Here is a 14,020-nt window from a genome sequence, read left to right on the forward strand (position 1 = left end):
ATGTTGTCTTGGAGAACAGACTGAAGATCCTCCCTCCTCTGACTTATGTTCCTCATTACTTCAATAATGAGGCTTAACTGTGCTTGGAGCTGTTCCACCTAGGCAGAGACTCCTGCTTTTTTTTTTTTTTTTTTTTTTTTTTTTTTTTTTTTCTGGCCAGTGTACATTCACCTCAAGGTGGCAGCATAACCAGTGTGTTACTGGTAACTCCTCTGCATCCTGTGTATTCCAAGAAAAGGATTTTACAGGTAAATCAATAATCCAAATTTTTATTTTATGTGCAACTTGGTATCCTGCATGAAATGTTCATTGTGTTTGTAACTTTAAAATTAAGTTATGTAAACTTTCCTTAGGCTGACCAGTGTAACTAAGTCAATTTCATTGCTAGGAGTTTGCTGCCATTTAAAAAAAAAAAATACTATTTGCGTACTCAGTTGTGTTTATAATAGATTTCTTCTGAGATAAAAAAGCAAGGTATAGCAGTTGTAAACCAATGTGGTGCAGACTGCAGAACTAATGTCCTTTTATATTTTTAGGGTGTGACAATTCCCAGCCAAAGGCGCTACGTATATTACTACAGCTACTTGTTAAAGAATCATTTGGATTACAGACCAGTGGCACTTCTATTTCACAAGATGATGTTTGAAACAATTCCAATGTTCAGCGGTGGAACATGCAGTAAGTGGAATGAGTGTCTCCTTTTTTGTTTGCTGCAACACCAATGCCAGACTGAATAGGTAAAATTTGTGTTCTTTGCCTCCACTGATATCAGCTAACCATTCAAAAGTGACATTGGATTCTGCTATGTGGAAAAAAATATTCAACGTTTCTGATTTTAGGATAGATTTGAGTTCGCAAACTGTTTTCCTTTTAGAAAACTTGTGTGTTCAAGGCTTTTGAAATGCATTCAATTTTGCATTCAGTATCCTGTCAAGCTCAAAGTCCTGCAGGCTTCAAATATTCACCGCTTCCTAAAACTATACTATTGGAGCTGCTGTATAAAATGAAATGAAAATGAAAAGATGTTCATATTGAGAGGCAACAAAGTTAATTTTAGAAACGGTCAAATCCAGTTGTGGCAAACACTGATGTTGACAAATCTTATTTTCCAGAGTAGAGCTGCACTTTCTGTGTGGAAGCCATATGTTTTATGGAAGCCACGTAGGGAAATCCTAGTAGTCTATATATTTCGCTCTGAGGCTTCTTGTCGTATCTACATAAGACAAGTAGTATTTAGGTGCAGTCACTGTAGCTAAAAAGGTGGTGTACAATGACTTCAGGAATGGCACAGAGGCCACTTTGCACCTAAACCCTAGCTTAGATGCTCCCTATGCAGACTCAAGTACTGATGGCTTATATAGTCGTGGTTCGCTTGTAGCTGTTTGGTGGTAAATAAAGCCTGTTTGGACTATATGTAATGAATCTATAAGGTGCCGGCACATCCCATTTTGGCTTTCAGTGCAATATTTCCCCTGCTCCAGAGGAGCACTTTACTGCAATTCCATAGTTCAGCTCACCTGCTCTGAGGAAAAAAGGCAATGGAATCTTACCAATTTATCAATCTTATAAACTTGTAAATCAACCCAGTCAAGGAATCGGTTTTTCTTTTGCACTTTCAAGGGCTTTATAAATAAGTAGTGTAAAATGTGAAGCACTGCACCGTGCTGTTCTAAAGCAGCAAGATTGGTTGTACCAGCCACTGCTTTAAGCGTGATAGCTTAACTACTACCCACCTGCATGACATCATATGACACTGTGGACTTGGGCTCCGTTCACATCCAGGCGTATGGGGCGATAGTCATGGTAAAATCGCGCAAATAGAATCGAGGGACGCCTGTCGCCCAAACTAAGCTCATGTACTTCCTTTGGGCGACAGGCATCCTGCGATTCTGTTTGCAGTTTTTACCACGATTGTCGCCCGACGAATCGCGGGAAACTCACACCATGTTTGGGGTGCTATTAAAATTGACGGGGAATGCACACGCATCCCGCAATTTGCCGCTTTTGAGAATCACTGCGATTCTGCCTTCGATTCGGAACGTGCAGATGTGAATGGAGCCTTAAAGTGGCTATATCTGGATAATGCCTGCAGCTACAGGGATCATCCATATATCTTTCTTTTTAGCCGGAGATTCCCTACACTGTAAAAGCCATCTTAGCATCTGATTAGCCCCTGGATTGCTTTTACAGGCAGCGGTCTGCAAGTTGTTTACTGGGACTATGGCTAAACATATCAGCCATGACCCTGGTACAGTTTTTTCAGCAGGTGGCTGGCTTTCTCATGAAACTGGTTTGAGAAGCCCATGAGCCGCTGGAACAGTTTCCGAAGCAGCGGCAGGGAACGTGATCTTTTGCCTTTAAAGGTAAAGAAGAGATTTGCAGTTTTTTTGACCCCAGAACGCTCCATAAAGAAGACCTGTCATCCTTATTTCTTTTACACGGCATTTTTACACTCCTTGTAATAGGAATAAACGCTATTTAAAAAATATAAAAAGTAAAAAAAAAAAAAAATTTGAACGCCCCATCCCTCTGTGCTAGTGCACAGAAGCGAACGCATGCACAAGTCGCACACGCATATGTAAACAATTTGGTTTTCGTGCAAGTCAGCATTTTTTTTCTCCCATATTTATTTGACTAATTATTTCTGAATTGATACAAAAAAATCTCTGCATTCTTTGCAGGTATGCTAATAAGGTTAACAGTTCTTTAAAAAAAAAAAAAAAGTGATCTGTCACTGTTCAGCTGATCGGCACAGCCCTTGCTATTATTTGGTCCTACGTTTTGCGTACCATTGTGGTTTCTTCTTCTGGCTTTTTTTGCTATAGGTAAAAGCCTCCTCCCTTCCTGTTCTTAATTTGAGGCAGTTTGGTTTTGTACACCTAACCCAACCCTAAACAGAGCTTACCTCTAAAAGTTTACAAACTTGAGCTTTTTTTGGTTTAACAGTAGCCTTTGTTGGAATAATATTGACTGTAGTAAGTACTCTGTGTACTAAATATGAAGCAGAGATTATAATGGCATTTTGTTAAAGATTTAGATTTTCTTTGCATGGCTTGTTTTAGCAGTCAAATTTGAGAGATGCAATATTGCTTTCCTAATCCTTTTGCAGAAAGTTCCATTTTCATATAAAGTGTACCTGTATTTTCCATGACCTGTTATGTTAAATCAGCTTAGGAAAATGGGCATTGGTTATAAAGAATCTTGTGTGTGCCCAGAATGCCTCCTGAACCTAGTACATGACATCCTGAAGTTCTTTACTTCAACTTGAGCTCTAGCATTATGGGCTCAGTTCCCTGAAAAGCAGTCCACGGTAGATTGCTTTTCAAAGGTTGCTTGAAAGACTGCAAGAAGGCATTTAATTACTTGAATTGGTCATGTTCAGCAGACATTACTGCATTTGCAGCTTATGGGGGAGCAATCGGGGTATGGTAAAAAAAAAAAGTGGCTCATATACTTGAGTTTACCAACCCCCCCCCTAACCAGGAGTGTGAACTAAGCCTTAATAATTTTTCTCTTTGTCACATGTTGCTGTCTTTGATTATTCAAAGGCCCCAAAAAAATGCATGAGCATGGAAAAGAACCAATTAAACAGTTGTTATGCTTATTCAGGAGCCTAATTATTTGGTCTTTATATTGTTCTTACTCTGTGGCTTTACTTATGGAATATTTATTACTTAACCCCCTTTATTTACTTTTACTTTTTCTAGGCCTGACATAGCAGCAGGAACTGTCTGGCTGCAGTTCCCTAACACACTGGTGTCACCTGCCTGCTCTCAACCACTGCTTACTCATATGGGAGGCGTATTGGGTCAGGCAGATGACAAGACGGCAGCTGTCAAATTTAAAAGGATGCTTGACACACTGCGTGTGTGTGTATGTATGTATGTGTGTATATATATATATATATATATATATATATATATATATATATATATACGCACATTTTACACACACCCTTGATAGGAGTCTTTAAAGTGATATTAAATCCAAAACCTAAAATGTGATATATATTCCAGTTTTCTCATTATTCTCTGTGGTGACTGCATTTAGTTTTGTTTTCTTTGGCTTTTTCCCTCTGTTTTCACCTGGTGATGTGGCCACTAAGACATCTTGAGACATAATTCTGGATGACTGAGAAGAGGGGGCACAGCAGACAGCACCATTGTCAATCTGGGGGGGGGGGGGTGTTCTATGTAGTAGCAGATATAGAACCACTAACACATTGAAGCCAACTCCAGCTCACACTTAAAGCAGTTACAGCAACCAGATTTTTTCCTGTTCCTTTTTTTGGGATAAATGTTTTGTACATTCTGTAAACTGATACATTCTGCTGGAGAATTTGTGTTGTTTAAAACAGACACCACATCTAAACTGGTAAGCTGCAATATAATGTTTGCTTTCGGGTTTAATACTGCTTTAAAAGAAAAGTTTACCATTTCAACATGTTGCATCTATATTTACACCACTGAGCTCCCCTTCCCTCTGACAGCGAGCGGGGGTTCTTTTACCTCACAGCCGCTGTTGCATTAAAAGTCGGCATGGCTGTGTGGGGTTCCACTCGCACTGCTGCGTTATTTATTCACAGGGATCTGTCAAACTAGTGAAGTCCTGTCTGTAACCACAGCAGACGGCTTTTAACTTTCAGTGGAAGATTGCAGGTGCATTGATCGACACGCTTGTAGTGAATTCACTCTTCCTCCAGCATTCTAACTGATAGCCAGTATGGTGGTATGGGCAGAAAGCTGGAAGTGGAGTGTGCGGGAGCCTGACATTGTACCTGTGATCCACTGATTGCGGTACAATGTTTTGCAGGCTTCTGTGGAAAAAAATAAATTTTCTGCAAAAATGTGTTTTAGAATCCTTTCCTTAAAGGTGAACTCAATCTTTAAAAGACTCAAGACAAAAGGTTATGAAAAGAAAATGTTCAAAAATGGACTGATGAGCAGTGGTGTAAGGAGAGGGTCAGTAAAGGGTTCAGTAATTTAGTCTTATCTGGTGAATGAAATGAGTGATGCCTTTTTTCCTGACAACACAAAATGATGTAGAAATCTAAAACTATGCAGAGCAAAGATTTAACTGAAGGATTTTGATAAAATATCGATGTGAGCACCTAAAGTGGATCCAAACCCAATAAAAAAATGTATTATATTGCAGCCATATGTGACTAACGTATTTAAAACCAACACCAAATAACCGCCAGATAGTGTCTCCTAGCAGTGATAGAGCAATAAAAGGCTGATAGATGTTCTAATTCCTCTCCAGAACAACAAAAAAAAAAGTTTTGCCTTTCGTTATACTTTAAGGATGTACATAGGACATTATTTGCTGCTGAATAAAGTATGGTATGAGAGTTTTAGGCAAACAGCGCTTTACATTATCATTGGTTGAGCTGTGGGTTCACTTGGCACATCAGTTACTAATAGTATAATTGGTAATATAAGGACTGGATGGTTTTTCTGTGTCACACTTTTGTATTTTTATGTGTTTATTACTGAGAATTAGGTTTGTTAATGGCTGTTATGCTTTTCAAGCTTGAAGAATGTTGTATATACTGTTTCTGTTTGCACAAGGTAATCCTTCAGAATCTTTGGTTTTCGTGCTATATTGAAAATCTGAAATGTAAACTTAAGCAAATGTAAGGAAATTTTTACTTTCTCAACTTAAAGTGGCTGTAACCCCACTTAATGATTTTCAGCAATCCCCTGCCTTCCATAATGATATGTGCCTTGTGTATGTTCTTTATTAAAAAAAAATGCCATTCTATACCTTATTTCATTGCGGCGCACACATGACCGCCCACCGTTCCATTTCTCGATCTGACAGCTACAGCGGCCGGGGCTGAGAATCCCCCACTGACATCAGTGAGGAGGAGGGAGGCGGCAAGTCACGTGAGCGGCGCTCTGAAATATAGTATAGAACAGCATTTTTTTAATAAAGAATATATGCTGGGAAACATAGCATTATGGAAGACAAAGGATTGTCTGAAAATTACAGTTATTTCAGCAAGAGTGGGAGGGGCAGACACTGGTACGAGCTTACAGGCAGGCGGGGGGGGGGGGGGGCGGGATTTGGGGGTAGAGGACAGTGGAGATCTGCAGATGACTGAGGCATGTAAACTGACCATGGTGTCAGGGCTCAGCAGCCATGATAAACCGTGGTCCGTTCACAGAGGAGAGGGCAGAGCCGGGCAGGATCAGCCAGGTATTTTATATGATACAATGGGCTAAATGACACAGCACAAGCACTGTGCTGTTATTCGAACATTAAACAAACAGAATCCCTTTTTTTTTTTTTGGGGGGGGGGGGGGGAGGGGCGGGGTGTAACAAACGCTTTAAACCTTAGACCCAGGGGTGGTAGGCAACCTGGGGCCTCCAGCTGTTGCAGAACTAAAAGTCCCATCATGCCTCTGGGAGTAATTTAAAACTGCCAGCCTTGCAATAACTCATGGGAAATGTAGTTCCACAACAGCTGGAAGGCCCCAGGTTGCCTACCCCTGCCTTTAGACAAAGCTTTTTCAGAAAAGGACGTGGCATATGTTGGAAAAAACAGAGGCCTGCTGTGTATATTAAAGGATTGCATTAGCCCCACTCCCATATTCCCCACCCACCTTATGCCTTCTCCTGCCTTCATCCTGTCCTTAACCACTTCAGTCCCAGAAGAATTTACCGCCTTCCTGACCGGGCCAGTTTTTGCAATATGGCACTGCGTCACTTTACAGACAATTGCGCGGTTGTACCCAAACAAAATTGATGTCCTTTTTTTTCCCCCCACAAATAGAGCTTTCCTTTGGTATTTGATTACCTCAGCGTTTTTTTTTTTTTTTGTGCTATAAACAAAAAAAGACCGACAATTTTGAAAAAAACTTAATATTTTTTACTTTTTGCTATAATATCCCAAAATGTAAAAAAAAAACCCAAAAAAATACAAATTTCTTCATCAGTTTAGGTCAATATATACTCTTCTACATATTTTTGGTAAAAAAAATCGCTATAAGCGTAATATTAGTTTGCGCAAAAGTTATAGCGTCTACAAACTTTGGGAAAGATTTATGGCTTTTTATTTATTTTTTTCTAGTAATGGCAGTGATCTGCGATTTTTAGCAATACTGCGACATTTTGGCGGACAGACACTCTTGACACCTTTTTTGGGACCATTGACATTTATACAGCAATCAGTGCTCTAAATATGCTATGATTACTGTGTAAATGCCATTGGCAGGGAAGGAGTTAACACTAGGTGGAGATCAAGGGGTTAAATGTATTCCCTCATGAGTGATTCTAACTGTATGGGGATGTGACTAACTGAGGGAGGAGAAAGATCGTGTGTTTCTACTTAGTAGGAACACACGATCTGTCTCCTGTCCCCTGACAGAACAGGGATTTGTGTTTACACACACAAATCCCGGCTCTCGCTTTTGTGCCCGCCATCGTGAGTGGGTGGCGGCGATCGTGCCCGCCATCGGGTCCTCTGCCGTGCAGTGGGCCTGCTATGGCTCTTAAAGGGACCGATGTACCTATACGGCGGTTTGCGCAGTGGTGCCATTTTGCCGCAGTATATATGTATGTGAGGCGGTCGGGAAGTGGTTAAATACTGTAGACCAGAGCTGAAGAAGTGAGGTTTGGTTTCTCTGTTGAGGGACACAGGCTATACTTCTCTGCATTGCAAGGCATCCCAGATCTGCTTGTTCTGATAGTTAGCCTTATCTGTGTTCACATTCACCAGTTAAAGTGATTGTACAGAGTTTTTACATATCATACTCCTCTGCTCAGTGCAGTGGTTTTGCACAGAGTGGCCCCGACCCCCCCCCCCCCCACTTCAGGGGTCCCCATCAGTGCTTTAGGCTCCTCTTCTGGTGCCACTATAGGAAGCCCCTTCAAAGAGAATGAGAGAAGTCGGAAGATGAAACATCAGGACAGACCGCACAGCAACAGATAGTGACATTGGTCCCTACCGGAAGCGATGCGATGGAAGTTACGCTGGGGGGGTTCCGCAGTGAGATGCCAAGTTACTTGATTCATGAATGGGGGGAACCTGGCTGTTGGATTACGTTTTTGGGACACTCTGGATGGGTTTGTTTTTTTTCATGCTAGCGAGTAGTAGTCTGTTTGTGGTGTGAATAAATGCAGTCTTTTACAATATTAGTTTATTTAATACAAGCAACCAGTGGAACCCCTTAAAGGAGAAGAGGAGTGCTGCATGAACATTTCTGGATTCTGAGTCATGGGGAAAGCAAAAGAATTGTCAAAGGATCTGCGGGAAAATGTAGCTGAACTGTATAAAACAGGAAAGGGATATAAAAAGATATCCAAGAAATTGAGAATGCCAATCAGCAGTGTTCAAACTTTAATCAAGAAGTGGATAATTAGGGTTTCTGTTGAAACCAAACCACCGTCTGGTAGTCCAACTAAAATTTCAGCCACAACTGCCAGGAAAATTGTTCGGGATGCAAAGAAAAACCCACAAATAACTTCAGGTGAAATACAGGACTCTGAAAACATGTGTTGTGGCTGTTTTAAGATGCACAATAAGGAGACACTTGAAAAAAGATGGGCTGCATGGTCGAGTCGCCAGAAGAAAGCCATTACTATGCAAATGCACAAAGTATCCCGCTTACAATACGCCAAACAGCACAGAGACAAGCCTCAAATCTTCTGGCACAATGTCATTTGGAGTGATAAGACCAAATTGAGCTTTTTGGCCACAACCATTAATGCTACATTTGGAGAGGAGTCAACAAGGCCTATGATGAAAGGTACACCATTCCTACTGTGAAACACGGAGGTGGATCGTTGATGTTTTGGGGATGTGTGAGCTACAAAGGCACAAAAAATTTGGTCAAAATTGATGGCAAGATGAATGCAGTATGTTATCTAATACTGGAGGAACATTTGCATTCATCAGCCAGGAAGCTGCACTATTTGGACATTCCAACATGACAAAGATCCAAAACACGAGGCCAAATCGACCTGTCATTGGCTACAGCAGAATAAAGTGAAGGTTCTGGAGTGGCCATCTCAGTCTCCTGACCTCAATATCATTGAGCCACTCTGGGGAGATCTCAAATGTACAGTTCATGCAAGACAGCCCAAGAATTTACAGGAACTGGAGGCTTTTTGCCAAGAGAAATGGGCAGCTTTACCATCTGAGAGGATAAGGAGCTTCATCCACAAATACCACAAAAGACTTCAAGCTGTCATTAATGTTAAAGGGGGCAATACACGGTATTAGGAATGGGAAATGTAAACTTTTGATCAGGGTCATTTGGGTAGTTTCTGTTATGATTTAAAAAGAGTAAACACAGTTGATTGATAATAGATGGCTTCAGTCAAACACTAACCATGAATGAAAAAAGTTTTTGTGTTCATATTCTCTGAAAAAATGGCCAAGAAATCATAAATTCTGCTAGGGTATGTAAACTTATGAGCACAGCTGTATATGTGCTTTGATTTCATTTTTTATATATAAATATATTTTGTTTGTAAATTACCACTGCACTTTCGCCTCATATTCACCCGAACACACAATTACTGAATATATGAGTGGTTAATAGGTTGTATGGTAACAGCAGTGGGTTGTGCGCTGTGTTTGTTTTCACTATTGTTCTTATCTGCATTCTCATAAGACCTGACCCTAGTAGGAAATTAAAATATTTATGAATATGAAAAAAAATCCCTAAAATCTGTTTTGTTGTTGTGTCAGTTAGGGCCATGGCACACTTGAAATCCTGTTACTAGTGACAAAATTGCTATACGGGGCAGAGAAATAACCCGTTACAATGCATCACTATTTGCTGACCAGATCTGCAAGGCATTGCTTTGTCACTGGTGATTGACATGCAGCATTTCCATTTGCAAAGCAGTAACACTTTGTCCAGCTAGCAAAGGAGTGACACATGGAAGCAGATCTGTATTTCCCACCCCTGAGCATTTTGTTGCTGGTGATTTCATAGTTTGTGGACTGGTAATTTATGTCCAGTATTACACCAAATGTAAATTGTTGGTTAGTTGCTGAGAAATTTAGGGAAAAAAAAAAAACACTTTTCTTTTAGTATAGTGTAACTAACACTTTAGATTGGAATTTCATGCTTCTCTGCAGACCCAGTCCTCATAAACGCAAGCATAGGTTGGGTGAACGGTCACGCAGCAATCACATTTTAAAATTCCCTCCCTTCCTCGGTTGCTGCGTCAGCAGGGCTGTAAGGTGGCCTCACTCAGGAATTTTCATAGGAATACAAGTCTATAATGTAGGATGTTATCTGAGCAATTTATTTTGTGATCTGGAATGATTTAATGTAATAGTTTGTGTATATGATGTAACTGTAAGCAACTAATATTGTATTTGTTCTAGCAACTGATGGAAACATTTTTATACTTCTATAACCTAAATCGTATTTAAGAAATATCTGGGCAAAAAAAAAATGCAGTCCATCGCTACAATACATGCAATTTTAGTAATATTTGGCACCTTTAAAACACTGCAAATAACAGATAAATACTTCACTGAGTTTCTGGCCAATAAGTATATTTCAGTACTTTGTTAAAGAGCCAAAACTTGCAAAAATGTTCATGTATTGCCATGGCGTAAAAGCTTTTTTATTTTTAAATTGCCCAGGCAAACACATTAGAATAATAACTTACCATTCCTATTTTTGTTATGGACGCTATTAGTTTTGAGTGTTTCTACATAGTGTTGTGGTATTTTTGTAAATTTTTATCTTTTCTGATATTGGTGTAATTGCAGATTAAAGTGGTTGATCATTTGCAATATTTTTTTTTTAAACAGTAAGTGGTCTGTTGTCATTTTGCAAGGTTTTTCTGCAGTGTTATTGCATTATGTCTTTAATAGCTTTTTTTTTTTCTTTTTTTTTTTTTTGTGCTGGAAGGTCAACATGTTAATCAGACGTATACAAATATTGGTGTAAATGTTGATTAGTATCTACTGAGCATGTAATTTTCAACTAAAGTTTTTTTCTAAATTGTGCAATTATGTTTATGCAGAATTCCTGCCACACGGTCAGCAGTATTCAGTAAGGCTCCTTTCACACATGCATTCCAGTCAGGTCCGTTTTTCAGATGGACCTAATCAGAAGGTCTATGGAGCCCTATGGACACCTGCCTACCTCCTGGGTCCATCCAGGTGTAGAAAAAAAAATAAAGGAAAATGGCTACCTCCAGATATGGCTGCCCATAGAGCTGGCAAGGGTTTTCCCGTGTCCATTCTGCAGAAATTGATCTGCTTACAGATCCATATGAAAGGAGCCTAACACTAGTGCCATGCTTTCCTCTATTATATGGATCTGCACAAGTATTGATTAGAAACTTGCATGGTTTGCAGCTTATCAATTCTTAGATATGATGACTGCGTTCATTTTTTCTTTTTTTAGGCTTTCTTTCCTTTATATTCATCTGGTGGTCCAGCCAGGAAGTATATATATATATATATTTTTTTTTTCCCAACAAAACAAGCTGCTCTGTAAATGTATGTGTTGAGACAAACCATTTACTACTGGTAGGGGTGTTTACAATGATCATCTTTTTATTTATTCATGTAAAACTTTTATCCCAAAACGTAAAATATTTTGCTGTCACTGCAGTGTGAGCTGGAGGTTGGCTTCAATTTGTTAATGTATCTAAATCTTTTAGTACATCTAACACTCCCCTCCTCCCAGACTGACAATGCTGCAGTCCAAAGGATCCCCCTGTGTTCATTCATCCAGAGTGGAGGCACTCTTATACAAGTGGTATGTTACTGGCCCAATCACCAGGGGAAAAAAGCCTAAGAAAATAAAACAAATGCAGCCAGCACATCTAATGATCGGTAAGCTGTAATGCATTACATTTTTGGTTTTGTGTTTAATACCACTTTAATATGTGCATCATAAACACTCTACAGCCTACATGAAGAGGTCTTTTTGATCCCAGATCTCAAATTTAAAGAGGTCATGTCATGCTTTTTTTTTTTATTACAAGGGATGTTTACATTCCTTCTCATAGGAATAAAACTGTACCAAAAAAATTGTTTTTAAAGGGACAGTATAAAAATAAACAAGAAAAAATTGAAAGCGCCCCGTCTTTCCGCGCTTGTGTGTAGAAGTGTACGCATACCTAATTTGCGCCCACATATGTAAACGGTGTTCAAACCACACGTGAGGTATCACCGCGATCATAAAGTGAGAGCAATAATTCTAGCACCAGACCTCCTCTGTAACTCCAAACTGGTAACCTGTAGACATTTTTAACTGTCGCCTATGGAGATTTTTAAGTGTGAAAGTTTGTTGCCATTCCACGAGCGGGTGCAGTTTTGAAGCGTTACATGTTGGGTATCCATTTACTCAGCGTAACATTCTTTCACAATATGAAAAAAAAATTAGGCTTACTTTTACTGTTTTCTTATTTTTTAATTCAAGTCTATCTTTTCCCCCAAAAATTGCATTTGTAAGACCGCTGAGCAAATATGTTATGACATAACCTATTGCAACAACCGCCATTTTATTCTCTCGGGTGTCTGAAAAAAAAAATCTATAATGTTTGGGGTTCTAAGTAATTTTCTAGCAAAAAAAAAAAAAAAAAAACAGATTTTAACTTGAAAAAAACAAGTGTAAAAAAAAAAAAAAAAAAAATGGGCTTGGTCCTTAAGTTAAAGTAGCGTACTGAATTTAGATATCATTGAGATAAAGCTGCAAACAAATGTATGCTGAAACAATTGTATTGTAAGAGGCTTTTTTTTTTCCTTTTTAGGAGAAAAGGGTAAATATATGCCCACAACCAAATGGTGTTTTTTATATCCATGCGTTTGGTTGTGTCTATTCAAGGGCATTTTTTTTTTTTTTTTTTAAATGTATGTAGTATTTTGTAAAGCGCTGCACAAACTGTTAGCGCTATATAAATCCTGTATAATAATGTGTGTGTGTGTGTGTGTGTGTGTGTGTGTGTGTGTGCATTTAAGAAACTAGGAGGGTGAAACTATGTCCCCACACTTTCTGCTGGTTGTATTTGTCAACAAAAAAAAGAAAATGAAACTGAACATCACTCCAGGTTTTTGCATTTCCCCTGAAGCACTTCCTTCCAAATGTTTGGCTCATTTCTGGCAGTGTACAAGTTCAGACAGAGAAATCACCATTCTCACTGGAATCGCTGGAAGTCTGTAATTGTGGATAGTTGGATACAAAGCTCTTGAATATTAGGTTTAAAAAAAAAATTGCCTTTTTAAATGGATGATTTTCAGATTTTTCTTGTGTGCGTTTTGATTCCTCTATTGTACATAAAATGTGAAATAAGGAGTGTTCTGGTGTCTTGCTTCCTTGAAGTGTTGTATGACCAGGAAATGATTGTCCCCTGTCACTACAACATTCGATGAAACGTACATATTGCCTACAAATACATGAGGTTGTTAGACACTGGAGTCTAGAAGAACTGTTAAATGATAAATTCTTATTGTAGACTGTGAGTATGTGGGGGAGGGGGTTAGTGGAGCTGTACTTCTGAGTACACCCTCTGCATCAACCTTCTTCCCTTTGTTCTCACTGCTGTACATGTAGCCCCTACCTTTGACACAAGTATTTCAGTTTGCCTTTGTACAAGGCTTGTGTTTTTACTGATACATTTTGTAGATTTTCTTGATAGGTTCAGTACAATAATGTAGAATTTAAAATCCCTTTAGCGGTACGGAGTTCTCTCCAAGCACAGGCAGAGTATTGGGAGCCTTTTTTCTGTGGGGAAAACATTGGTTCTTCAGATGCAGTCATTTTTCACGTTTTGGAGAAAATCTGCAAGCTTTAGGCCTCCTGCACACTGTACGTTTTTACAGCTGCTGTTTTTGGCGTCAGACGTTTTTTTTCTACAGTCAAACTGCCCATCATGTTATCTTTTGTGTCTATGCACACAGGCTGTCATCAGCTGTTTTTGGCAGGGGCGTTTCTGGGCTGTAAAAAAAACCCCAAACCAGTGCGTTCTGAGAAGAGTTTATCAGCTGTAAAAAACGCTTACCACCGGCTCACCGATGTTTAACACTTGTGATCTC

The 14,020-nt window shown here is 39.3% G+C and overlaps 1 protein-coding gene across 1 annotated transcript in view; it reads left to right on the forward strand.

Annotated features, from left to right (window-relative positions):
• Window positions 1-14,020, forward strand: part of PTEN (phosphatase and tensin homolog) — a 120,835-nt gene that overhangs the window by 83,740 nt on the left and 23,075 nt on the right. The window contains exon 6 of the mRNA XM_073596349.1: window positions 537-678. Within this exon, the coding sequence (XP_073452450.1) occupies window positions 537-678 (142 nt within the window). The remainder of the gene's footprint in view (window positions 1-536; window positions 679-14,020) is intronic.

The sequence above is a fragment of the Aquarana catesbeiana genome, linkage group LG08 (assembly GCF_042186555.1).
Source record: "Aquarana catesbeiana isolate 2022-GZ linkage group LG08, ASM4218655v1, whole genome shotgun sequence".
Classification (NCBI taxonomy): Eukaryota; Metazoa; Chordata; class Amphibia; order Anura; family Ranidae; genus Aquarana; species Aquarana catesbeiana.